The following is a 27,987-nucleotide window of genomic DNA, read 5'->3' as shown; positions in this document are numbered from 1 at the left end:
TTTCAAATCATCATTAGTCACCATGCAGGTACAATGTATTAAATCTAAACATATTGCCCAACGTTTTGTAGAACAACTAAAGTTACATTAATAACTCTAAATTAAGCATATAGGAGGACCTGTTTCTTTGTTAACCTCTCAACACAGAATAGCAGCATGTGAGCACTCCCTCAAATCATTTGGAGAAAATATCCTTTCTCTTTTATTCAGCTTTGTTCAATTGTATTCTTCATACTATAAAATAATATAAAATAATGCCACGGAATTCTAAACAAATCTTGTCTGCTAAATGAACTAGTGTAGCCCCACAGCCATATGGCATAGCCACATCAGGACCTAACATAAGGACAACTCAGAGTATGCTATTCTGTTCTTCTGAAATAGACTACATTTTCTTCATATCATTTTTCTTTAGACCTGTCTAAAATAAATAATGGATTTATTGTGATGGTGTAGACTATATTACATGGATTTATTGTGAAGGTGTAGACTATATTACATGGATTTATTGTGAAGGTGTAGACTATATTACATGGATTTACTGTGATGGTGTAGACTATATTACATGGATTTATTGTGAAGGTGTAGACTATATTATATTGGATTTATTAGACTTTTTAAAGTGTAGATGTTCCAAAGGTCTCAATCAGTGTCCTGTGTGGAAGCCAGGAGATGCTAAATGTGTTTGTTAATTAATGGTCAATTACCGTGAGACCGACTGTTATTTGCTTGACAATCACAGGCTGATGAAATTTCAATTTTTATTTTGTAAGCAACCAGGAGGTCACGTCTCACCAGTTACAGTAGCTGGTTGACAGGAGACTGATGAAGTACTTGTTCAGGAGATGCCTGCTTGTTCTCAATTTATTTTGAAAGGCAAGAACCACCTGAAGCCTTCACCTGTTGTGGGTTCGGCGAGGGTTAGCTTCCTCCGGCTTGAAACCTAGATTGACATGAATAACATTCTATTTCCATGTAGAGCCGTCATACTGACCTATAACAGAGCAGAGCGGTGACACAGTTCTCCTTTTCACTGTCTACTTCCTCTTTTTCATCACGGCCATACACCAGGCTGCAGTCGTTCTGTGTGTTCTCTGTGTGTGTTCTGTGTGTGGAACTGTGTGGTCTGTGTGTGGAACTGTGTGTTCTGCCTTTTGATATGTTACAGTTCCTTCTGTGTTCTCACGGTCGTGTGTTTTCCCCATCCATCAGTGACATTATCCATTACCCCGTGTGTACACTGATTGTGTTTTCAGCAGAGGTAATGTTAATAACTCCATTACCCCGTGTGTTTAACTGGTTGTGTTTTCAGCAGAGGTAATGTTAATAACTCCATTACCCCGTGTGTTTAACTGATTGTGTTTTCAGCAGAGGTAATGTTAATAACTCCATTACCCCGTGTGTTTAACTGATTGTGTTTTCAGCAGAGGTAATGTTAATAACTCCATTACCCCGTGTGTTTAACTGATTGTGTTTTCAGCAGAGGTAATGTTAATAACTCCATTACCCCGTGTGTTGAACTGATTGTGTTTTCAGCAGAGGTAATGTTAATAACTCCATTACCCCGTGTGTGTTTTCAGCAGAGGTAATGTTAATAACTCCATTACCCCGTGTGTTTAACTGATTGTGTTTTCAGCAGAGGTAATGTTAATAACTCCATTACCCCGTGTGTTTAACTGATTGTGTTTTCAGCAGAGGTAACGTTAATAACTCCATTACCCCGTGTGTTTAACTGATTGTGTTTTCAGCAGAGGTAATGTTAATAACTCCATTACCCCGTGTGTTTAACTGGTTGTGTTTTCAGCAGAGGTAATGTTAATAACTCCATTACCCCGTGTGTTTAACTGATTGTGTTTTCAGCAGAGGTAACGTTAATAACTCCATTACCCCGTGTGTTTAACTGATTGTGTTTTCAGCAGAGGTAATGTTAATAACTCCATTACCCCGTGTGTTTAACTGATTGTGTTTTCAGCAGAGGTAACGTTAATAACTCCATTACCCCATGTGTTTAACTGATTGTGTTTTCAGCAGAGGTAATGTTAATAACTCCATTACCCCGTGTGTTTAACTGATTGTGTTTTCAGCAGAGGTAACGTTAATAACTCCATTACCCCGTGTGTTTAACTGATTGTGTTTTCAGCAGAGGTAACGTTAATAACTCCACCCTCTACTCCATGACACCTCCCTTGCCGTTGTTGTTTACGTGTTTGTTTACCTTGTTGTTTTCTGTTTACACCAGGAGGTCCAGAAGGCGGCGTCTCTCTTCTCCCTCTACACCGAGCTGTTCTCCATGATCCCCTCTCTGGCCGTCACCTTCATCCTCGTTGCCTACAGCGACCAGCGTGGACGCAAGATCACCATCATCCTGCCGCTGATTGGCTCTCTGTTCTACGTGCTGTTCTTCCTGGCAGTCTCCTTCTATGAACTTAACCTCTACCTCCTCATCGTCTCGTCGTTCGTCAGCGCCCTGTTCGGGGGCTCGGGGACGTTCCTGGGTGGTTGTTTCTCGTACATCGCTGACCTGTGTGAGGACGGACAGCAGAAGACCCTGCGTATGGCCGGGATAGACATGGTGATCGGCCTGCTGTCTGGAGTGGCCTCTCTCTCTACGGGATACTTCCTCCGAGCAGCAGGCTTCAACTGGCCCTTCTTCACCTCTGCTCTGTTCCTGTGTTTCAACCTGCTCTACGCCGTCTTCATCCTGGAGGAGACGCTCCAACGTCCCCTGAAAGGCCCCCTGGACGGCTCCCTGCGTCGCACCGCCATGCATCAGCTGGCCTACGGGGTCTACCAGCTGTTTGCAGGGGCCAGCAGAAGGCGCAACGTCCTCCTGATGCTTCTCCTGCTCCTCTTCGGCTCCTTCTCCTTCGCCAACATGGGCGGGCTCTCCATGATCACGCTGTACGAGCTCAACCAGCCTCTGTGCTGGAACGAGATCCTAATTGGCTACGGCTCTGCGCTGTCCATGACGGTGTACCTGACCAGCTTCGTGGGCGTGACGGTGTTCTCTCGCTGCGGCGTCCCCGACCTCGTCATCATTCTCATAGGGATCCTGAGTGTCATGGTGGGTATGACCCTGGTGACCTTCGCCAAGACCACGCTCATTATGTTACTGGGTAAGGAATAAGGAGGGTATTCACATGGTAACATGGTCAGGAATAAGGAGGATATTCAATGGTAACATGGTCAGGAATAAGGAGGGTATTAACATGGTCAGGAATAAGGAGGGTATTCACATGGTCAGGAAATAGGAGGGTATTCACATGGTAACATGGTCAGGAATAAGGAGGTTATTCACATGGTCACATGGCCAGGAATAAGGAGGGTATTAACATGGTCAGGAATAAGGAGGGTTTTCACATGGTCAGCAATAAGGAGGATATTCACATGGTCAGGAATAAGGAGGGTTTTCACATGGTCAGGAATAAGGAGGGTATTCACATGGTCAGGAATAAGGAGGGTTTTCACATGGTCAGGAATAAGGAGGGTATTCACATGGTCAGGAATAAGGAGGATATTCACATGGTCAGGAATAAGGAGGGTTTTCACATGGTCAGGAATAAGGAGGGTATTCACATGGTCAGGAATAAGGAGGGTATTCACATGGTCAGGAATAAGGAGGGTATTCACATGGTCACATGGTCAGGAATAAGGAGGATATTCACATGGTCAGGAATAAGGAGGGTGTTCACATGGTCAGGAATAAGGAGGGTATTCACATGGTCAGGAATAAGGAGGATATTCACATGGTCAGGAATAAGGAGGGTATTCACATGGTCAGGAAATAGGAGGGTATTCACATGGTAACATGGTCAGGAATAAGGAGGTTATTCACATGGTCACATGGCCAGGAATAAGGAGGGTATTCACATGGTAACATGGCCAGGAATAAGGAGGGTATTCACATGGCCAGGAATAAGGAGGGTATTCACATGGTCAGGAATAAGGAGGATATTAACATGATAGTTACGTTCCCCTGGGTTCGTTCCCCTGGGACTATAATTGATGTGACCTACTGGGGATGATGTCTTCTATGATAGGGTTCGTTCCCCTGGGTTCGTTCCCCTGGGACTATAATTGATGTGGCTGTTCCAGAGCTGGGTGATAGCAATGCTCTTGGCTGGGAACTGACCCTCTGGTGCGCCAGTGGCATCGGAACCCTCCTATACATGTTTCTGCCGGCGGTTGTGGTTCAGCCCACGTTTGCAGGCAATCCCTCCGGTCTGCGGGGCTCCCTCAGTCCCTCCAGTCCAGGGCTCCCTCAGTGCCTCCGGTCTCCGGGGCTCCCTCAATCCCTCCGGTCTGCGGGGCTCCCTCAGTCCCTCCAGTCCAGGGCTCCCTCAGTCCCTCCGGTCTGCAGGGCTCCCTCAGTCCCTCCAGTCCAGGGCTCCCTCAGTCCCTCCGGTCTGCAGGGCTCCCTCAGTCCCTCCAGTCCAGGGCTCCCTCAGTCCCTCCGGTCTGCAGGGCTCCCTCAGTCCCTCCAGTCCAGGGCTCCCTCAATCCCTCCGGTCTGCGGGGCTCCCTCAGTCCCTCCAGTCCAGGGCTCCCTCAGTCCCTCCGGTCTGCAGGGCTCCCTCAGTCCCTCCGGTCTGCAGGGCTCCCTCAGTCCCTCCGGTCTGCGGGGCTCCCTCAGTCCCTCCGGTCTCCTGGGCTCCCTCAGTCCCTCCGGTCTGCAGGGCTCCCTCAGTCCCTCCGGTCTGCAGGGCTCCCTCAGTCCCTCCGGTCTGCGGGGCTCCCTCAATCCCTCCGGTCTGCGGGGCTCCCTCAGTCCCTCCAGTCCAGGGCTCCCTCAGTCCCTCCGGTCTGCAGGGCTCCCTCAGTCCCTCCGGTCTGCAGGGCTCCCTCAGTCCCTCCGGTCTGCGGGGCTCCCTCAGTCCCTCCGGTCTCCTGGGCTCCCTCAGTCCCTCCGGTCTCCAGGGCTCCCTCAGTCCCTCCGGTCTGCAGGGCTCCCTCAATCCCTCCCTGAGGCGGCCGTATAGGTGCCAAGATAAAGGACTCCATTTGTTTCAACTGGAGTTTGTCGAACAGGGACGCACATTCTCCACGTTAAAAGTGTACCTGGCTGCGATCTCAGCATGTTATGGGAGAATTTACGCAGCCTCACCGGGGCGCTCCGGGGGGGGGGGGGTTCCTGAAAGGTGTACCTCTTCTCAGGCCGGTTTCTAGAACCTGTTGCGCCCACGTGGGTCTTGGTGCTTGTTTTGGAGGCACTGTGTGCGGGCCACCTTTGAGCCTCTGGAGTCAGTGGATCTGAAGATCCTCTCCTACAGATCCTCCCTGCTCATGGCTTTGGGTTCGGCTAAACTTGTTGGAGACCTCAACACGTTGCCTTGTACACCCTTCCTGTAAGTCATGGCTAAGCAGTGTCTCTCCCATTGGATTGTGGAGGCCATCTCCCTGCCATATAGCAACAGGGGGTAAGGGTTACCTAGCGGTGAACCTGCCAGGGTTCTGGCAGCGTCTTGGGCGTTGTTTTAAAGGGTTGACTATAGGGGATATGTGCTGTGGAGACATCACCACACACTGGTGTGAGGTTTTATTGGCTGGATATCACCACACACTGGTGTGAGGTTTTATTGGTTGGATGACACTGCTGCTAGTATAACACACAGGATACTGATGAGAAAGGGGAGGGTCTACCAGTATAGTCCACAGGATACTGATGGGACAGGGGAAGTTACTAGGCAGTGCGTTGTGTGTGTGCACGATACCCAGACTGCTGCATCTGGTGGGGTCAGGTCTGGGGGGGTCTGCCATGGGCCTTTTCATTTAGTATCCTTTGGGGTCGTGATTATATTTCCCCGTCGTTGTACCGACGTTGACTGACTGAAAGGTAACTTTATGACTATAACTACTGTTCCCTGAAAGAGGGGAACCAGGTACAACACCTGTACCTGGGCTCGGTGAAGAGCGGAATTACATTTAAGGAATTCATCTGAGCCTTATGATTATCACCTGTTGAAGGTCAGGTCTTCCAGCGAGTCGCGGATTTCATTGGCTGTGTCAGACATTGTAAATCCCCTTAGCTGGTTGAACCTCGTTTTCCTCCTTCAGGGAACGGTAGTTATACAACTAACAAGCAACAATTCAGGAATGAAATCGACAAGGAAATCTGTCATGTTTGTTCTTCTCAGTGAGGCTTCCAATGCTGCTGGCCATCATGCCATTCCCCGTGCTGAGATCCATGATGTCGAAGATCGTGTCAAAGACCGAGCAGGGTGAGTTTTAGATCATTTTCTTTGACGAAACTAATGCTTTAAAACCCGATAACAAAGCACATCCGTTAATAAAATCATTGAGAATGAAACAAACAAATTTATTTTGACTTATTTCCATGCCTTTGTATTATGGATCCCCATTAGTTCCTGCCAAGACAGCAGCTACTCTTCCTGGGGTTTATTATGGATCCCCATTACTTCCTGCCAAGGCAGCAGCTACTCTTCCTGGGGTTTATTATGGATCCCCATTAGTTCCTGCCAAGGCAGCAGCTACTCTTCCTGGGGTTTATTATGGATCCCCATTAGTTCCTGCCAAGACAGCAGCTACTCTTCCTGGTGTTTATTATGGATGCCCATTAGTTCCTGTCAAGGCAGCAGCTACTCTTCCTGGGGTTTATTATGGATCCCCATTAGTTCCTGCCAAGGCAGCAGCTACTCTTCCTGGGGTTTATTATGGATCCCCATTAGTTCCTGCCAAGGCAGCAGCTACTCTTCCTGGGGTTTATTATGGATCCCCATTAGTTCCTGCCAAGGCAGCAGCTACTCTTCCTGGGGTTTATTATGGATCCCCATTAGTTCCTGCCAAGGCAGCAGCTACTCTTCCTGGGGTTTATTATGGATCCCCATTAGTTCCTGCCAAGGCAGCAGCTACTCTTTCTGGGGTCCAGCAAAATTAAGTTAGTTATACAATTTTAAAAAGTTATAATACATTCACAGATTTCACAACACACTGTGTTGTGAAAGGCCCCTACTCCACCACTACCACATATCTACAGTACTAAATCCGTGTGTGTAAATGTTATCATGTTGCCATGTGTCTGCGCCTATGTTTGTGCATTCCTGAGCCACGGTTTGTTTAAACAGAGAATGTTCTAGACCACAGAGTAGGACCCTTGTCTGACCAGAGAGCCACGGTTTGTTTAAACAGAGAACGTTCTAGACCACAGAGTAGGACCCTTGTCTGACCAGAGAGCCATGTCTGAAGTGCTCTTCTTTTAAGCCGTCCTCTCCTACACGGACACTTGACGAAACGATGTGGAATGCAAAACAACCCTTCTGTCTTGGACCCAGATAACAGGAGCTGTACCCTGCTCTTTCTGTCTCAACGGTAGGCTGAAGTGTTGTCATGGAGACTCTTTCTGTCTCAACGTTACGCTGGAGTGTTGTCATGGAGGCTCTTTCTGTCTCAACGGTAGGCTGAAGTGTTGTCATGGAGACTCTTTCTGTCTCAACGTTACGCTGGAGTGTTGTCATGGAGGCTCTTTCTGGCTCAACGTTAGGCTGGAGTGTTGTCATGGAGACTCTTTCTGTCTCAACGGTAGGCTGAAGTGTCGTCATGGAGATTCTTTCTGGCTCAACGTTAGGCTGAAGTGTCGTCATGGAGACTCTTTCTGTCTCAACGGTAGGCTGAAGTGTCGTCATGGAGACTCTTTCTGTCTCAACGGTAGGCTGAAGTGTTGTCATGGAGACTGGCTCAACGTTAGGCTGAAGTGTTGTCATGGAGACTCTTTCTGTCTCAACGTTAGGCTGAAGTGTTGTCATGGAGACTCTTTCTGTCTCAACGGTAGGCTGAAGTGTCGTCATGGAGACTCTTTCTGTCTCAACGGTAGGCTGAAGTGTTGTCATGGAGACTGGCTCAACGTTAGGCTGAAGTGTTGTCATGGAGACTCTTTCTGTCTCAACGTTAGGCTGAAGTGTTGTCATGGAGACTCTTTCTGTCTCAACGTTAGGCTGAAGTGTTGTCATGGAGACTGTCTCAACGTTAGGCTGAAGTGTTGTCATGGAGACTCTTTCTGGCTCAACGGTAGGCTGAAGTGTTGTCATGGAGACTGTCTCAACGTTAGGCTGAAGTGTTGTCATAGAGACTCTTTCTGTCTCAACGTTAGGCTGAAGTGTTGTCATGGAGACTCTCTCAACGTTAGGCTGAAGTGTTGTCATGGAGACTCTTTCTGGCTCAACGGTAGGCTGAAGTGTTGTCATGGAGACTCTTTCTGGCTCAACGTTAGGCTGAAGTGTTGTCATGGAGACTCTTTCTGGCTCAACGGTAGGCTGAAGTGTTGTCATGGAGACTCTTTCTGTCTCAACGTTAGGCTGAAGTGTTGTCATGGAGACTCTTTCTGGCTCAACGGTAGGCTGAAGTGTTGTCATGGAGACTCTTTCTGGCTCAACGGTAGGCTGAAGTGTTGTCATGGAGACTCTCTCAACGTTAGGCTGAAGTGTTGTCATGGAGACTCTTTCTGTCTCAACGGTAGGCTGAAGTGTTGTCATGGAGACTCTTTCTGTCTCAACGTTAGGCTGAAGTGTTGTCATGGAGACTCTCTCAACGGTAGGCTGAAGTGTTGTCATGGAGGCTCTTTCTGTCTCAACGGTAGGCTGAAGTGTTGTCATGGAGACTCTTTCTGTCTAACGTTAGGCTGAAGTGTTGTCATGGAGACTCTTTCTGTCTCAACGGTAGGCTGAAGTGTTGTCATGGAGACTCTTTCTGTCTAACGTTAGGCTGAAGTGTTGTCATGGAGACTCTCTCAACGTTAGGCTGAAGTGTTGTCATGGAGACTCTTTCTGTCTCAACGGTAGGCTGAAGTGTTGTCATGGAGACTCTTTCTGTCTCAACGTTAGGCTGAAGTGTTGTCATGGAGACTCTCTCAACGGTAGGCTGAAGTGTTGTCATGGAGGCTCTTTCTGTCTCAACGGTAGGCTGAAGTGTTGTCATGGAGACTCTTTCTGTCTAACGTTAGGCTGAAGTGTTGTCATGGAGACTCTCTCAACGTTAGGCTGAAGTGTTGTCATGGAGACTCTCTCAACGGTAGGCTGAAGTGTTGTCATGGAGACTCTTTCTGGCTCAACGGTAGGCTGAAGTGTTGTCATGGAGACTCTTTCTGGCTCAACGTTAGGCTGAAGTGTTGTCATGGAGACTCTTTCTGGCTCAACGTTAGGCTGAAGTGTTGTCATGGAGACTCTTTCTGGCTCAACGTTAGGCTGAAGTGTTGTCATGGAGACTCTTTCTGGCTCAACGTTAGGCTGAAGTGTTGTCATGGAGACTCTTTCTGGCTCAACGTTAGGCTGAAGTGTTGTCACGGAGACTCTTTCTGTCTCAACGTTAGGCTGAAGTGTTATCATGGAGACTCTTTCTGTCTCAACGGTAGGCTGAAGTGTCGTCATGGAGACTCTTTCTGTCTCAACGGTAGGCTGAAGTGTTGTCATGGAGACACTTTCTGTCTCAACGGTAGGCTGAAGTGTTGTCATGGAGACTCTTTCTGGCTCAACGTTAGGCTGAAGTGTTGTCATGGAGACTGTCTCAACGTTAGGCTGAAGTGTTGTCATGGAGACTCTTTCTGGCTCAACGGTAGGCTGAAGTGTTGTCATGGAGACTCTTTCTGGCTCAACGTTAGGCTGAAGTGTTGTCATGGAGACTCTTTCTGGCTCAACGTTAGGCTGAAGTGTTGTCATGAAGACTGTCTCAACGTTAGGCTGAAGTGTTGTCATGGAGACTCTTTCTGTCTCAACGGTAGGCTGAAGTGTTGTCATGGAGACTCTTTCTGTCTCAACGGTAGGCTGAGGTGTTGTCATGGAGACTCTTTCTGTCTCAACTGTAGGCTGAGGTGTTGTCATGGAGACTCTTTCTGTCTCAACGGTAGGCTGGAGTGTTGTCATGTAGGATCGTACTTTTTCAGCACTTCCGCACCTATGTGGCTTTGAACCAATTTAACTGACAGTGTATTCTCTCTCTCTCTCGTGTGTGTGTGTGTGTGTGTGTGTGTGTGTGTGTGTGTGTGTGTGTGTGTGTGTGTGTGTGTGTGTGTGTGTGTAGGAGCGTTGTTTGCGTGCTTGGCGTGCCTGGACAGTGTGAACAGCAGTGTGGCGATAGCTGTGTTCAGTAGTCTCTACGCTGCCACGGTAACCTGGTACCCTGGATTCTGCTTCCTGTTGTCTGCTGGACTCTGTGTCATCCCCTTGGCCCTGCTAGTGTGAGTATTGTATACTACTAATAATAATATACTTCCTACTACGACTAATACTACTAATATACTACTACTACGGCTGTCATCCCCTTGGCCCTGCTAGTGTGAGTAGTATATACTACTAATAATAATATACTTCCTACTACGACTAATACATTTACATTTACATTTAAGTTATTTAGCAGACGCTCTTATCCTATTAATATACTACTACTACGACTCTGTCATCCCCTTGGCCCTGCCAGTGTGAGTAGTATATACTACTAATAATATACATCTACATATATACTACATTGTCTCATCCCTATGTCCCAGTGTGAGTACACTACGTTGTCTCACCCCTATCACCCAGTGTGAGTACACTACGTTGTCTCACCCCTATCACCCAGTGTGAGTACACTACGTTGTCTCACCCCTATCACCCAGTGTGAGTACACTACGTTGTCTCACTCCTATCACCCAGTGTGAGTACACTACGTTGTCTCACCCCTATCACCCAGTGTGAGTACACTACGTTGTCTCATCCCTATGACCCAGTGTGAGTACACTACGTTGTCTCATCCCTATGACCCAGTGTGAGTACACTACGTTGTCTCATCCCTATGACCCAGTGTGAGTACACTATGTTGTCTCACCCCTATGGTCCAGTGTGAGTACACTACGTTGTCTCACCCCTATGGTCCAGTGTGAGTACACTACGTTGTCTCACCCCTATCACCCAGTGTGAGTACACTACGTTGTCTCATCCCTATGACCCAGTGTGAGTACACTACGTTGTCTCATCCCTATGGCCCAGTGTGAGTACACTACGTTGTCTCATCCCTTTGACCCAGTGTGAGTACACTACGTTGTCTCATCCCTATGACCCAGTGTGAGTACACTACGTTGTCTCATCCCTATGACCCAGTGTGAGTACACTACGTTGTCTTATCCCTATGGCCCAGTGTGAGTACACTACGTTGTCTTATCCCTATGGCCCAGTGTGAGTACACTACGTTGTCTCATCCCTATGACCCAGTGTGAGTACACTATGTTGTCTCACCCCTATGGTCCAGTGTGAGTACACTACGTTGTCTCACCCCTATGGTCCAGTGTGAGTACACTACGTTGTCTCATCCCTATGACCCAGTGTGAGTACACTATGTTGTCTCACCCCTATGGTCCAGTGTGAGTACACTACGTTGTCTCATCCCTATGGCCCAGTGTGAGTACACTACGTTGTCTTATCCCTATGGCCCAGTGTGAGTACACTACGTTGTCTCATCCCTATGACCCAGTGTGAGTACACTACGTTGTCTCATCCCTATGACCCAGTGTGAGTACACTACGTTGTCTTATCCCTATGACTCAGTGTGAGTACACTACGTTTTCTCATTCCCTTGGCCCATTCTCTCTCTCCTTTTGTCTCTCTCTCTCCCTCTCTCTCTCTCTCTCTCTCTCTCTCTCTCTCTCTCTCTCTCTCTCTCTCTCTCTCTCTCTGTCTGTCTGTCTGTCTGTCTGTCTCTCTCTCTCTTTCTCGCTCTCCCTCGCTCTCCCTCTCTCTCCCTCTCTCTCCCTCTCTCTCTCTCTCTCTCTCTCTCTCTCTCTCTCTCTCTCTCTCTCTCTCTCTCTCTCTCTCTCTGTCTATCGCTCTCTATCGCTCTCTCTCTCTTTCTCGCTCTCCCTCTCTCTCCCCCTCTCTCTCTCTCTCTCTCTCTCTCTCTCTCTCTCTCTCTCTCTCTCTCTCTCTCTCTCTCTCTCTCTCTGTCTCTGTCTCTCTCTCACTGTCTCTCTCTCTCTCTCTCTCTCTCTCACTGTCTCTGTCTCTCTCTCACTGTCTCTCTCTCTCTCTGTCTCTCTCTCACTGTCTCTCTCTCTCTCTCTCTCTCCTTTTGTCTCTCTCTCTCCTTTTGTCTCTCTCTCTCCCTCTCTCTCTATCTCTATCTCTCTCTCTCTCTCTCTCTCTCTCTCTCTCTCTCTCTCTCTCTCTCTCTCTCTCTCTCTCTCTCTCTCTCTCTCTCTCTCTCTCTGTCTGTCTGTCTGTCTGTCTGTCTGTCTGTCTGTCTGTCTGTCTGTCTGTCTGTCTGTCTGTCTGTCTGTCTGTCTGTCTCTCTCTCTCTCTCTCTCTCTCTCTCTCTCTCTCTCTCTCTCTCTCTCTCTCTCTCTCTCTCTCTCTCTCTCTCTCTCTCTCTCTCTCTCTCTCTCTCTCTCTCTCTCTCTCTCTCTCTCTCTCTCTCAATTCAATTCAATTCAAGGGGCTTTATTGGCATGGGAAACATGTGTTAACATTGCCAAAGCAAGTGAGGTAGATATTATACAAAAGTGAAATAAACAATACAAATTAACAGTAAACATTACACATACAGAAGTTTCAAAACAATAAAGACATTACAAATGTCATATTATATATATGCAGTGTTGTAACAATGTACAAATGGTTAAAGCACACAAGTTAAAATAAATAAGCATAAATATGGGTTGTATTTACAATGGTGTTTGTTCTTCACTGGTTGCCCTTTTCTTGTGGCAACAGGTCACAAATCTTGCTGCTGTGATGGCACACTGTGGAATTTCTCCCAGTAGATATGGGAGTTTATCAAAATTGGATTTGTTTTCAAATTCTTTGTGGATCTGTGTAATCTGTGGGAAATATGTCTCTCTAATATGGTCATACATTGGGCAGGAGGTTAGGAAGTGCAGCTCAGTTTCCACCTCATTTTGTGGGCAGTGAGCACATAGCCTGTCTTCTCTTGAGAGCCATGTCTGCCTACGGCGGCCTTTCTCAATAGCAAGGCTATGCTCACTGAGTCTGTACATAGTCAAAGCTTTCCTTAAGTTTGGGTCAGTCACAGTGGTCAGGTATTCTGCCACTGTGTGCTCTCTGTTTAGGGCCAAATAGCATTCTAGTTTGCTCTGTTTTTTTGTTAATTCTTTCCAATGTGTCAAGTAATTATCTTTTTGTTTTCTCATGATTTGGTTGGGTCTAATTGTGCTGTTGTCCTGGGGCTCTGTGGGGTGTGTTTGTGTTTGTGAACAGAGCCCTAGGACCAGCTTGCTTAGGGGACTCTTCTCCAGGTTCATCTCTCTGTAGGTGATGGCTTTGTTATGGAAGGTTTGGGAATCGCTTCCTTTTAGGTGGTTGTAGAATTTAACGGCTCTTTTCTGGATTTTGATAATTAGTGGGTATCGGCCTAATTCTGCTCTGCATGCATTATTTGGTGTTCTACGTTGTACACGGAGGATATTTTTGCAGAATTCTGCATGCAGAGTCTCAATTTGGTGTTTGTCCCATTTTGTGAAATCTTGGTTGGTGAGCGGACCCCAGACCTCACAACCATAAAGGGCAATGGGCTCTATGACTGATTCAAGTATTTTTAGCCAGATCCTAATTGGTATGTTGAAATTTATGTTCCTTTTGATGGCATAGAATGCCCTTCTTGCCTTGTCTCTCAGATCGTTCACAGCTTTGTGGAAGTTACCTGTGGCGCTGATGTTTAGGCCGAGGTATGTATAGTTTTTTGTGTGCTCTAGGGCAACAGTGTCTAGATGGAATTTGTGGTCCTGGCGACTGGACCTTTTTTGGAACACCATTATTTTGGTCTTACTGAGATTTACTGTCAGGGCCCAGGTCTGACAGAATCTGTGCAGAAGATCTAGGTGCTGCTGTAGGCCCTCCTTGGTTGGTGACAGAAGCACCAGATCATCAGCAAACAGTAGACATTTGACTTCAGAGTCTAGTAGGGTGAGGCCGGGTGCTGCAGACTGTTCTAGTGCCCGCGCCAATTCGTTGATATATATGTTGAAGAGGGTGGGGCTTAAGCTGCATCCCTGTCTCACCCCACGACCCTGTGTGAAGAAATGTGTGTGTTTTTTGCCAATTTTAACCGCACACTTGTTGTTTGTGTACATGGATTTTATAATGTCGTATGTTTTACCCCCAACACCACTTTCCATCAATTTGTATAGCAGACCCTCATGCCAAATTGAGTCGAAGGCTTTTTTGAAGTCAACAAAGCATGAGAAGACTTTGCCTTTGTTTTGGTTTGTTTGGTTGTCAATTAGGGTGTGTAGGGTGAATACATGGTCTGTTGTACGGTAATTTGGTAAAAAGCCAATTTGACATTTGCTCAGTACATTGTTTTCATTGAGGAAATGTACGAGTCTGCTGTTAATGATAATGCAGAGTATTTTCCCAAGGTTACTGTTGACGCATATTCCACGGTAGTTATTGGGGTCAAATTTGTCTCCACTTTTGTGGATTGGGGTGATCAGTCCTTGGTTCCAAATATTGGGGAAGATGCCAGAGCTAAGGACGATGTTAAAGAGTTTTAGTATAGCCAATTGGAATTTGTTGTCTGTATATTTGATCATTTCATTAAGGATACCATCAACACCACAGGCCTTTTTGGGTTGGAGGGTTTTTATTTTGTCCTGTAACTCGTTCAAGGTAATTGGAGAATCCAGTGGGTTCTGGTAGTCTTTAATAGTTGATTCTAGGATTTGTATTTGATCATGTATATGTTTTTGCTCTTTATTCTTTGTTATAGAGCCAAAAAGATTGGAGAAGTGGTTTACCCATACATCTCCATTTTGGATAGATAATTCTTCGTGTTGTTGTTTGTTTAGTGTTTTCCAATTTTCCCAGAAGTGGTTAGAGTCTATGGATTCTTCAATTACATTGAGCTGATTTCTGACGTGCTGTTCCTTCTTTTTCCGTAGTGTATTTCTGTATTGTTTTAGTGATTCACCATAGTGAAGGCGTAGACTCAGGTTTTCCGGGTCTCTATGTTTTTGGTTGGACAGGTTTCTCAATTTATTTCTTAGATTTTTGCATTCTTCATCAAACCATTTGTCATTGTTGTTCATTTTCTTTGGTTTTCTATTTGAGATTTTTAGATTTGACAGGGAAGCTGAGAGGTCAAATATACTGTTAAGATTTTCTACTGCCAAGTTTACACCTTCACTATTGCAGTGGAACGTTTTACCCAGGAAGTTGTCTAAAAGGGATTGAATTTGCTGTTGTCTAATTGTGTTTTGGTAGGTTTCCAAACTGCATTCCTTCCATCTATAGCATTTCTTAATGTTACTCAGTTCCTTTGGCTTTGATGCCTCATGATTGAGTATTGCTCTGTTCAAGTAGACTGTGATTTTGCTGTGGTCTGATAGGGGTGTCAGTGGGCTGACTGTGAACGCTCTGAGAGACTCTGGGTTGAGGTCAGTGATAAAGTAGTCTACAGTGCTACTGCCAAGAGATGAGCTATAGGTGAACCTACCATAGGAGTCCCCTCGAAGCCTACCATTGACTATGTACATACCCAGCGTGCGACAGAGCTGCAGGAGTTGTGACCCGTTTTTGTTGGTTATGTTGTCATAGTTGTGCCTAGGGGGGCATATGGGGGAGGGAATGCTGTCACCTGCAGGCAGGTGTTTGTCCCCCTGTGTGCTGAGGGTGTCAGGTTCTTGTCCAGTTCTGGCATTTAGGTCGCCACAGACTAATACATGTCCCTGGGCCTGGAAATGATTGATTTCCTCCTTCAGGATGGAGAAGCTGTCTTCATTAAAGTATGGGGATTCTAGTGGGGGGATATAGGTAGCACACAGGAGGACATTTTTCTCTGTTAAGATAATTTCCTTTTGAATTTCTAGCCAAATGTAAAATGTTCCTGTTTTGATTAATTTAATGGAGTGAGTTAGGTCTGCTCTATACCAAATTAGCATTCCCCCTGAGTCCCTTCCCTGTTTCACACCTGGTAGTTTGGTGGATGGGACTACCAGCTCTCTGTAACCTAGAGGGCAACCAGTGGGTCCGTCTCCTCTGTACCAGGTTTCTTGCAGGATGACAATGTCTGCATTACCGATTTCTTTGGTGAAGTCCGGGTTCCTGCTCTTTAGGCCAAAGGCAGATGACCTCAGGCCTTGGATATTCCAGGATGATATAGTGAAGGCTTTTTGTTCCATAAAGTGTCCAATGTTGTTGGTCGTGGTTTGGCCTCAGGCCAGTAAGTGTGAGCAGAGCCTGCTGAGCATCTGGTACATGCCGTTGGCTTGGGCGAGTGTAAGAGTGGGGGTTGGGCCTGTTTGCCCGCTCACTACCTGGGCGTATGTGTGACTTCCATGTTGATGCCCTCTCTGCGGGGGTGGGGTGCATGGGGTGGGCAGGAGTGGCATAGGTCTGATCTGAGGGGGCCTAAATTGGGTGTGGGCATGGTTGATGTGGGGGGGTGTTGATTGGTTGGGGTGGGGGTGTGTCTGGGGGTGCTGTGGTCTGGATGTAGGTCCTCTTGGCGTGGGTCCTCTATGTGTAGGTCCAGGGTGGGGTGCTGAAGGTCTTGGAGGGTGTCTCGCTGGTCTGGGTGGGGTGTCTATTGATCTGTTGCTCCTGTGTGAAGTGTTGGGGCTGCGTTTGAGAGCGATGTCCTTTAGAGTCCGGGCAAAGGTGGGCACTGCTGCCTTGTAGAGGTGGACCTGGTCATAGAGGCTGTTCAAGTCCAGGGTGGAGTGGTGGGCCAGGAAAACATTTGGTTTTGAGGCACAGTCACGGGAGATGCTTGCGTTTACCCGCTGTATTGTAGCAGGGTGGAAGTCTTTTCGTGGTAGCAGGGTGGAGATAACCACTTGTGCATTGGGGAAAGTAGAAGAAGCTTTTTCAATCACTCCCTTCAGTGCTGTGGCCACCCTTTCCTGCTGTGCTCTCAGGTCGTTTGTGCCTGTGTGTATTATTATGTGGCTAGGTGAGCCTAGTTTGTCCTCAGACAGAAGGTCTAGGGCGCACTGGGTGTTTGGACACCAGAGTTTAGACACACTGTGTTTGGGAAAAAGTTTTTTTTCTTCTATAAATTTCCCATTTGAGTCCATAAGGAGAAAAATCTGTGTCTTGTGTTTGTCCTCAGTGGGTGTGGGGGGGTTGTCAGGAGGGCTATCAGGGTGGCTGACAGGGGGGGTGCTCATGGGGGGTGAGAGCTGCTGGGCTTGGGGGTTTTCTTTTGTCTGTTCTGCTGTGATGTTGACTCTATGGTCAGGGTCTGGTGTGGACTGTTCTGCTGTGGTGTCGAGACTTTTGTCGGGTGATGAGGTGGGCTGTTCTGCTGGCTTCTCTGTGGGGATGGCCACCTCCCTAGTGGGTTGTTCTCTGTCACATGCCATCCCCCTCAACCTCTCCTCCAGCAGTCTGATCCTCTCCTCCATCCCCCTCTCCCTCTCCTCCAGCAGTCTGATCCTCTCCTCTAGTGCTCTGTTCTGCTCCTGCTCCTGCTTCTGCTCTTTCTCCAGTTGAAGTTGTCTCTTAACTGTCCAGAGTCCAGATGTGTCTCTCTCCACCTCCAGCTCTCCTGGTCTGGTTAACTTCTTCAGGCTGCAAGCCCGACATCGGGATCAATATGACAACAGCCTGTCCAAGTGCAGAGCGCGAAATTCAAAATCTATTTTTGTAAAATATTTAACTTTCACACATTAACAAGTCCAATACAGCATTTGAAAGATAAACATCTTGTCAATCCAGCCAACATGTCCGATTTTTTAAATGTTTTACAGAGAAAACACCACATATATTTATGTTAGCTCACCACCAAATAAAAAAGAGGACAGACATTTTTCACAGCACAAGTAGGATGAAGTAGCATGCACAAGCCAACCTAACTAACCTAAAACCAACCTAAATAACCTAGAAAAAACTACCTCAGATGACAGTCCTATAACATGTTACACAATAAATCTATGTTTTGTTCAAAAAAAATGCATATTTTAGCTATAAATCAGTTTTACATTACTGCTACCATCATAGCTACAGTAAGAAATCGCACGGGAGTAGCCAGAGAAAATACAGACACCAACTTCAACTACCTTATTACACATCAGAAAACATTTCAGAGAAATATATGGTGGATAGCTAATGAAAGACAAAGATCTTGTGAATACAGACAATATTTCAGATTCTTTAAATGTTTTACAGCGAAAACACCACATATATTCATGTTAGCTCACCACCAAATACAAAAAGAGAGACAGATATTTTTCACAGCACCGGTAGCATGCAGCTAGCATGCAGCTAGCATGCAAAGCCAACCTAACTAACCTAGAACTAACCTAAATAACCTAGAAAAAACTCCCTCAGATGACAGTCCTATAACATGTTACACAATAAATCTATGTTTTGTTCAAAAAAAATGCATATTTTAGCTATAAATCAGTTTTACATTACTGCTACCATCATAGCTACAGTAAGAAATCGCACGGCAGTAGCCAGAGAAAACAGACACCAACGTCTACTTCTAATTTCACATCAGAAAAGATTTCAGAAAAATATATGGTGGATAGCTAATGAAAGAGAAAGATCTTGTGAATACAGACAATATTTCCGATTTCTGAAGTGTTTTACAGCGAAAACACAATATATCGTTATATTAGCTTACTACAATAGCTAACACACAGCAGCATTGATTCTAGTCACACGCTAGCGATAGCACAGTTCGACAGATATATGAAAAAGCATCCCAAATTGGGTCCTTATCTTTGTTGATTTTCCATCAGAATGTTCTCCAAAGGGTCCTTTGTTCAGAACCGTGTTCATTTGGACCTAGAACGAACGATGTCCCTGTTGAATTAGCATGACACACTGGCCATGCCATGCTAACCTCTCCGTCTTGACAAAATTCTTGCGTCGCATCACGTCTAAAGTCCAGAATAAATTTCAATAATATAATTAAAGTATATTGAAAAAACATACTTTAGGATGATTTTGTGACATGTATCAAAGAAAATCGAAGCTGGAGGTCATATTCACCTATAACGAGTGTTTTCCAGGAGCGCGGTCCAGTTCCTACTTCGCGCCCAGAAAAAATTATAAAGTGCGCACTTATCACTCAAAGAGGTTCCTTTCAGTCCCTGACAGAGATAATCAAGTCCTTTTTTCTCTCACTTCCGCATGACAACCAGGGGAAGATGTGTGACGTGTTTGTACAGTCCCAAGTGCCAAGGCCTTTTATAGAGAGTATCTTGAAGAGAGACATAGCTTCTTGGAAAATTCACTTTTTCCAGAAAATGGGCTGTAAAAAGAGTTATGTTTCACTTAGAGAAATAATTAAACCTGTTTTAGAAACTAGAAGGTGTTTTATATCCAAAGGTAATAAATAATATGCATATTGTACGAGCAAGAATTGAGTACGAGGCCGTTTGAAATGGGCACCTTTTTTCTGGCTACTCAATAATTTCCCTTGCAGCCATAACAGGTTAAGGGGGTGTTGTTGTGCTGGGCTGTTGTCTGGGTCTGTGCTGACTGGAGTGTAATCACCTGCTGTTCCAGCTCAACCTGCCTTACCTCCAGCTGGGTGAATTTATCCTTCATTTCAATGAGGGAGAAGTGCTCTGTACTGGGAGGTTGACTGTCTGCTGAGGGTTGCTCGTCTGTGGGGTTATATGATGAAGAGTTTTGGTCTGACCCGCTTGGGGTGGGGGTATCTTTATCAAGGGAGAGCTTCTCCTGCTGGGCTAATTCTTTGATTAGGTGAAAGTCCAGCTGAAACTGTTTGGGGTTGCCCTGTACCAATACTGTTCCAGACTTATATAGATTTATGTTAGCTGACTCAGAGTCCTCGTTGTCAAGTATCCTGAGTTTCCACCCCTCGTTAACCCCCCCTCTCTTAACAGAGGGGTAGTGTGCTAATATAGCACTGTGCCATGCCAGGGGATGGTTTGTGTGGAAGATAAGGTTGCTGATGTTCCCATTTTTGTAATAGTCAGCAAAAAGTGTCTCTTGATTTTCCATAAGGAGCTTCATTTTGTGCTCTTTTCTTGCCTTGTCATTCTTTACACTCCCAGGGTACTGTATTTTAATTACCTCTGAACAGCAGGAGGGAGCTTCTAAGGCCTCTCCATTTGGTTGGGGTAGACTATTCGACTCTCCTGCCATTGTTGGGCTAATGGTCTTTGACACCTCTCACTTGACACGTCAGTGCTAGTTGAAGCTGTATCAAGCTTGGCAATTATGTTTCATTCAATGCTTATAAAGTAATGTCATGTATTTTTCTTCTTGGCTTTTGGCAATAGAATATAGTTTCAGACTAAACATTACTCACTCAGTTCCAGGTTGGGTGGTGTTTTCAGGTTACTGTTGTTTTCCAGAGAATTTGCTGTGTAATAATCCTTGGTAGTTGTGAATCTTTCAGGTGATTCCGTAATTCCGTCCAAAATCAGGTTGTAGGTTTTGAGTTTTGATTTGAATTTAGGGTTATGTTGTAGAGGGTAGCATCCTGTATATGTTCCTGACAAAAAATCCAAGTTTAACTAACTCTAAATCTATATTTTTTAAAGAAAATGCTGAAAAATGCAGGAGCTCATCTGATCATGACCTCTCTCTCTCTCTCTCTCTCTCTCTTCTCTGTCACTCTCTCTCTGTCACTCTCTCTCTGTCTCTGTCGCGCTCTTTCTCTCTCTCTCTCTCTCTCTCTCTCTCTCTCTCTCTCTCTCAATTCAATTCAATTCAATTGACTTTCAATTCAATTCAATTCAATTGACTTTATTGACATGGCAAGTTATTATTACTTACATTGTCAAAGTATACATATCGAAAAATTTAAATAAAATATATATGTATATATACACAAAATATATATATATTTATATATAAATAAATGGTGGGACTAACAGCAATAATAATAGTAGTAGTGGACATGGGATTACCATTAATAACAGCTACAACAACAATATTAATCAGAACAACAATACATTAAAGCAACAGTAGTAGACCAGTGTCAACATGACTGAGAAGACACATGACCTGGTACGAAAGACAAAACAAAACTAAGCTAAATGGGAAATATTATCAACATTAATTTGCATTTTTCACTGGCTGTCCCTCAGGCTGTGGCAGGAGGACACATATTTGGCTGCCAAAACTGCACATTTTGGCTTTTCACCCAATAAATATTTGAATTTTTCTTCATCTTTTATAGTTTCAAATTCTTTGTATTGAATTATAATTTTGGGAAAGAAATATGCTCTTAGGTCTGAGTATTTGTCACAGTGTAGTAGGAAATGCACTTCTGTCTCTACCTCTCCCCTGGAGCAGAGTGAGCACAGCCTGTCCTCTCTGGGCAGCCAGGTTTGTCTGTGACGACCGGTCTCTATAGCCAGACTGTGCTCACTGAGTCTGTACCTAGTCAATGTTTTCCTCAGTTTTCTATCAGTCACAGTGGTCAGATAGTCTGCCACCATGTACTGTCTGTTTAGAGCCAAATAGCATTGAAGTTTACTTTGATTTTTTGTGGTGTCTTTCCAATAGGTTATATATTTTTCTTTTTGTTTTGTGATGATTTGGTTGGGCCAGATTTTCTGAGGGCTGTCCCGAGGCTCTATGGGGTTGGTTTGGGTTGGTGAACTGAGCCTCAGAACCAGCTGGCTGAGGGGACTCTTCTCTGGTTTCATCTCTTGACATTGTAGAGCTGTGTGATGGAATGTTTTAGGATCACTTGTTTTTAGATGGTTGTAAAATTTGATGGCTCTTTTTTCTATTCGAATGAGGAGGGGATATTGGCCCAATTCTGCCCTACATGCGTTATTTGGAGTTTTTCTTTGTACTTGCAATACAGTCTTGCAAAACTCTGCATGCAATACTTCAATTGGATGTTTGTCCCATTTAGTAAATTCATTATTAGAGAGTGGACCCCATACTTCACTGCCATATAGAGCAATTGGTTCTATAACTGATTGAAAAATGTTGAGCCAGATTCTAATTGGAATTTCAATTTTGATGTTCCTTTTAATGGCATAGAATGCTCTTCTTGCTTTGTCTCTCAGCTCATTCACAGCCATGTGAAAGCTACCTGTGTTGCTGATATTTAGTCCTAGATATGTGTAGTTTTTGGTGTGTTCTAATAGAACTGTGTCCAAATAGAATTTATATTTGTCATCCTTATTTCCGGACCTTTTTTGGAAAATCATTATATTTGTTTTTTTTAGGTTAACGGTCAGAGCCCAAGTCTGACAGAACCTGTGAAGATGATCTAGGTGTTGCTGTAACCCCTCTTTAGTGGGAGACAGCAGCACCAGGTAATCTGCGTACAGCAGACACTTGATTTCAGTGTTGTGTAGGGTGATACCAGGTGCTGCCGATTCTTCTAATGTTTTTGCCAATTCATTAATGTAGATGTTAAATAATGTTGGACTTATTGGGCAGCCCTGTTTCACTCCCCGCCCCTGAGAGAAGAAGTCTGTTTGCTTGTTGCCAATTTTAACCGCACATTTGTTTTTAGTGTACATTGATTTAATAAAATCATATGTTTTCCCTCCAATACCACTTTCTATTAGTTTATAAAAAAGACCTTCGTGCCAAATTGAATCAAATGCTTTCTTGAAATCTACAAAACACGAGTAGATTTTGCCTTTGTTTTGGTTAACTTGTTTATCAATTAGAGTGTGGAGGGTGTAAATGTGGTCTGTTGTACGATAATTTTTTAGAAATCCAATCTGGCTTCTGCTCAGGACGTTGTGTTCGTCAAGGAAATTATGTAGTCTGCTATTTATAATACTGCAGAGAATTTTCCCCAAGTTGCTGTTAACGCATATTCCTCTGTAATTATTTGGGTCAAATTTGTCTCCATTTTTATAGATTGGTGTGATCAGTCCCTGGTTCCAAATATCGTGGAAAATACCTGCAGTGAGGATAATGTTGAAGAGTTTGAGTATAGCCAATTTGAATTTGTGGTCTGTATATTTGATCATTTCATTTAAAATCCCATCAGCACCACAGGCCTTTTTGGGTTGGAGATTGCATATTTTTTCCAATAATTCTTCTTCTGTAATTGGGGTATCCACAGGATTCTGATAGTCTTTGACTGCTAATTCAAGAATTTGTCATTTTTCTTGTATATCTTTTTGTTCTGGGCTCTTTGTTATATTGCTGTAGAGGTTTGCAAAGTGATTTCTCCACATATCCCCATTTTGGATAGCCAACTCCTCATGATGAGGTTTGTTTAATTTATTCCAATTCTCCCAGAAGTGGTTTGATTCTATGGATTCCTCAATTCCATCCAGCTGATTTCTAATGTGCTGTTCCTTTTTTGTTCTTAGGGTGCGTTTGTATTGCTTCAGTGTTTCCCCATATTGAAGGCGTATATTTTTGTTGTCTGGTTCTCTGTGTTTTTGATTAGATATATTTCTCAATGACTTTCTTAGATTTTTGCAATCATTATCAAACCATTTTTCATTATCTGTTATTTTTGGTTTGCTCTTATGCTTCTTTAGATTAGCCAAGGAGGCTAATTTGTCAAATATAAAGTTTATGTTCCTAACGGCCAAATTTACACCTTCATTGCTGAAGGAGAATGTTAAGGCTAAAAAGTTGTCCAGGAGAGATTGTATTTTTTGGCTACTAATTGCTTTTTGGTAGATGTCTGTACTGTTTGCACTCCATCTATAGGCTTGTTTAGTACCATGTAGTTTATTGGGCCATGATGCTTCATGGTTGGGTTCTGCTCTTCTCAGATACACTGTGATTTTACTGTGGTCTGAGAGAGGTGTTAGTGGGCTGACTGTGAAGGCTCTGAGAGACTGGGTTTAGGTCGGTGAGGAAGTAGTCTACAGTGCTGCTGCCAAGGGATGAGCTGTAGGTGTACCTACCAAAAGAGTCTCCTCTCAGCCTGCCATTGACTATGTACAGACCCAGTGTTCGACAGAGCCTCAGGAGCTGTAATCCATTTTTGTTTTTCACTTTGTCATAGTTGTTTCTGTGGGGGTATGTGGGGAGGGAAAGGTTATTGCTTCCTGGTAGGTGTTTATCCCCATGACTGTTAATAGTGTCTTGTTCTTCTGCTATTCTAGCATTCAGGTCTCCACAGACCAGTACGTTGCCTTGGGCCTGAAAGTGACTAATCTCTCCCTCTAGAATGGAGAAGCTCTCTTCGTTGAAGTAGGGTGACTCTGAGGGGGGAATGTATGTGGCACAGAGGAAGACGTTTTTATCTGTCAAGATAGCCTCCTTGTTGATTTTTAACCAGATAAAGAATTCTCCTGTTTTGATCAATTCGATTGAATTAATTAGTTCAGATTTATACCATATTAGCATTCCCCCTGAGTCTCTGCCCTGTTTGATTCCTTTTAATTTAGTGGATGGTATGATTATCTCCCTATAACCTAGTGGACAGCCAGTGGAAACATCACCTCTGCACCATGTTTCCTGTAGTACTAAAATATCAACATCATCAATTTCTTTCTGCTCTTTAGCCCAAAAGCAGAGGACTTCAATCCTTGTATATTCCAACATGCAACGTAAAAAGACTTCATAACTTTTTTTTCTCTTTTCCTTACCTTTCAAAATGAGACAAACACTCACAATCCAAGAAGAACCATTAAAATAGGATTTTTCAATTAAAGTAAACTCTTATTTTGCAAATGTGATTTGTTTATCATTTAAGATAGAATTTGTGTCATGCCACTTGGGTGGATGTAGTGTGAGAATGGTGGAGTTCTTGTGCTCATCTTACCATGACCCTCGGCCCATCACATGTGAGCATAGTAGACTCAGCATTTGTTTAATGTCACTCATTTGGTTGGTGGGGGCTGGGCCAGTTGCTCCTCTCACAGCCCCCACCAACTCTCTCTCTCTCTCTCTCTCTCTCTCTCTCTCTCTCTCTCTCTCTCTCTCTCTCTCTCTCTCTCTCTCTCTGTCTCTCTCTCTCTCTCTCTCACTGTCTCTGTCTCTCTCTCTCTGTCTCTCTCTCACTCTCTCTCTCTCTCTCTCTCTCTCTCTCACTGTCTCTGTCTCTCTCTCTCCCTGTCTCTCTCTCTCCCTGTTTCTCTCTCTGTGTCTCTCTCTCCCTGTCTCTTTCTCCCTGTCTCTCTCTCCCTGTCTCTCTCCTCTCTCTCTCTCTCTCTCTCTCTCTCTCAATTCAATTCAATTCAATTCAAGGGGCTTTATTGGCATGGGAAACATGTGTTAACATTGCCAAAGCAAGTGAGGTAGATAATATACAAAAGTGAAATAAACAATACAAATTAACAGTAAACATTACACATACAGAAGTTTCAAAGCAATAAAGACATTACAAGTGTCATATTATATATATATACAGTGTTGTAGCAATGTATAAATGGTTAAAGCACACAAGTTAAAATAAATAAACATAAATATGGGTTGTATTTACAATGGTGTTTGTTCTTCACTGGTTGCCCTTTTCTTGTGGCAACAGGTCACAAATCTTGCTGCTGTGATGGCACACTGTGGAATTTCACCCAGTAGATATGGGAGTTTATCATAATTGGATTTGGTTTCGAATTCTTCGAATTCTCTCTCTCTCTCTCTCTCTCTCTCTGTCTCTCTCCCTCTCTCTGGCTCCTTCTCTTGCTCTTTCTGTGACCTACAGGAGTGTGGGGCTGCTGGGGGTGGATGAAAGTAAGGAGGCAGAGGTCCTCATCCCAGAAGAGGAAGGCCTGGCCGGAGACAATGACCCTCTCCTCACCTGAGGCTGGTGAGGCAAGACTAGAAACTTTGTCCTGGAGCTCTTTGATTTGTTCTTTCTCCCTCTTCCTCTGTGGGGGTCTGTTCTGGCGCCTACTGTAGATGTATACTTAATATGGGGCGGCAGCGTAGCCTAGTGGTAGCCTAGAGCGTTGGACTAGTAACCAAAAGGTTGCAAGTTCAAATCCCTGAGCTGACAAGGTACAAATCTGTCGTTCTGCCCCTGAACAAGGCAGTTAACCCACTGTTCCTAGACCGTCATTGAAAATAAGAATTTGTTCTTAACTGACTTGCCAAGTAAAATAAATAAAATCTGTGTTTTGGGAAATTGGCCCATGGTGGCATATGGTTGGACGAACAGAGTTGGACTCTTAAACCAATCAGCAGTCTCGGACTGGTTACCTCAGTTTGAATAGTTCTGATATAAAGTCAGATTTTAATTTCAGGGTAAATAGTAAACGGATGTTTCTAGAGCACTTCAGTAACATAATATAAAGAGGGTTTTGTCAGAGCTCAGAACTGTTTCCTTCAAACTGGTCACATTTTATTCATACACACGTTATATTTCTGCCATCCTTTATAATAACGTATGTCTGCGTATGTACTATGATTTAATGCAGTCATTCCAATGCATCTTTTTATATACAGGGCGTCAGGTAGCGGTCGGGCCAGTAACCGAAAGGTCCAGGTTCAAATCATCGAGCCGACAAGGTGGAAAAATCTGTCGAATGTGCCTACTAAATTAACTGTGTTTGGTGGGTGTTGGAATTACAGGTGTGTTGGAATCACAGGTGTGTTGGAATCACAGGTGTGTTGGAATCACAGGTGTGTTGGAATCACAGGTGTGTTGAAATCACAGGTGTGTTGGAATCACAGGTGTGTTGGAATCACAGGTGTGTTGAAATCACAGGTGTGTTGGAATCACAGGTGTGTTGGAATCACAGGTGTGTCGGAATCACAGGTGTGTCGAAATCACAGGTGTGTCGAAATCACAGGTGTGTCGAAATCACAGGTGTGTCGAAATCACAGGTGTGTCGAAATCACAGGTGTGTTGAAATCACAGGTGTTGCTTTTGGTCTGATTTCCCGTAGCCTCTTTTCTCAGCGTCAATTTCTCTGTAAAGTAAGGCCCTCGTTTTAAACACACAGCCCAATTCTTCTTCACGGTGGAATAATTAGTCGATGTTATGACGCTGTACATGATTCAATTATTCACGTTGTTGCAACAAAAAAAAGGGGAAATAAGCTAATTGATTTTCCAAAATGTTTTAATAAGTAGCTAATGACTAGAAGTCTCTGAAGTGAAATGAATATTGGCTAGATAGCAAACAGAGTGAACGTAATAGCAGACAGCGGTAATCTACCTCATCACAGATAGGTACTGACTGTATATCATGTTCTACTTACCTGTTCTATTACTGCTCTCACATCTGTTGGTGTTGTCGTTACATGACAAGGAGTGATGGCTCAAACTGCCAGGCTACTTCTGCAACTCATTTTGCACTTTCTCAATGATGCCTTACACAAACATGATAGACTTGTGTAGACGCTCAAGGAAATGCACTTTCTCAATGATGCCTTACACAAACATGATAGACTTGTGTAGACGCTCAAGGAAATGCACTTTCTCAATGATGCCTTACACAAACATGATAGACTTGTATAGACGCTCAAGGAAATGCACTTTCTCAATGATGCCTTACACAAACATGATAAACTTGTGTAGACGCTCAAGGAAATGCACTTTCTGTCTGAACTATGTCACGAATTCTGTCTGAACTATGTCACGACTTGTTAGTTTCCCCAGTGATCAAAACTGGTTGAAAAGATGTAATTTCAATGGCAACTGGTTGGAATTACATATATTTTTTTCAACCAGTGTTGCTCTCTGGGCTGGTCCTGGACCAGTGTTGTTCTCTGGGCGGGCCCTAAACCAGTGTTGCTCTCTGGGCTGGCCCTAGACCAGTGTTGTTCTCTGGGCGGGCCCTAGACCAGTGTTGCTCTCTGGGCTGGCCCTAGACCAGTGTTGCTCTCTGGGCTGGCCCCAGTGTTGCTCTCTGGGCTGGCCCTAGACCAGTGTTGCTCTCTGGGCTGGCCCTAGACCAGTGTTGTTCTCTGGGCGGGCCCTAGACCAGTGTTGCTCTCTGGGCTGGCCCTAGACCAGTGTTGCTCTCTGGGCTGGCCCTAGACCAGTGTTGCTCTCTGGGCTGGTCCTAGACCAGTGTTGCTCTCTGGGCTGGCCCTAGACCAGTGTTGTTCTCTGGGCGGGCCCTAGACCAGTGTTGCTCTCTGGGCTGGCCCTAGACCAGTGTTGCTCTCTGGGCTGGTCCTAGACCAGTGTTGCTCTCTGGGCTGGTCCTAGACCAGTGTTGCTCTCTGGGCTG

General features: G+C 44.7%; 1 protein-coding gene across 1 annotated transcript; it reads left to right on the top strand.

Moving 5' to 3' along the window:
• Positions 1 to 22: 22 nt before the first annotated feature.
• Positions 23 to 27,882, top strand: LOC139536754 (lysosomal proton-coupled steroid conjugate and bile acid symporter SLC46A3-like). The gene is made up of 8 exons (XM_071337348.1): positions 23 to 28; positions 1,861 to 1,865; positions 1,973 to 1,977; positions 2,085 to 2,089; positions 2,240 to 3,116; positions 6,135 to 6,218; positions 10,027 to 10,183; positions 25,510 to 27,882. Exons 1-8 carry the CDS (start codon positions 23 to 25, stop codon positions 25,607 to 25,609), a joined length of 1,239 nt encoding a protein of 412 aa, XP_071193449.1. The 3' UTR covers positions 25,610 to 27,882.
• Positions 27,883 to 27,987: the final 105 nt, after the last annotated feature.

This window comes from Salvelinus alpinus, chromosome 13, assembly GCF_045679555.1.
Source record: "Salvelinus alpinus chromosome 13, SLU_Salpinus.1, whole genome shotgun sequence".
Lineage (NCBI taxonomy): Eukaryota > Metazoa > Chordata > Actinopteri > Salmoniformes > Salmonidae > Salvelinus > Salvelinus alpinus.
Note: the sequence above shows the minus strand (reverse complement) of the source record. Positions and strands in the feature narration are given on the sequence as shown.

Bases quoted from the DNA above. Each gene is read 5' to 3' on its own strand.
- LOC139536754 (XM_071337348.1), top strand. The intron at 3,117-6,134 runs GTAAGGAATAAG...TGTTCTTCTCAG, and splicing joins CACGCTCATTATGTTACTGG to TGAGGCTTCCAATGCTGCTG. The intron at 10,184-25,509 runs GTGAGTATTGTA...TGTGACCTACAG, and splicing joins ATCCCCTTGGCCCTGCTAGT to GAGTGTGGGGCTGCTGGGGG.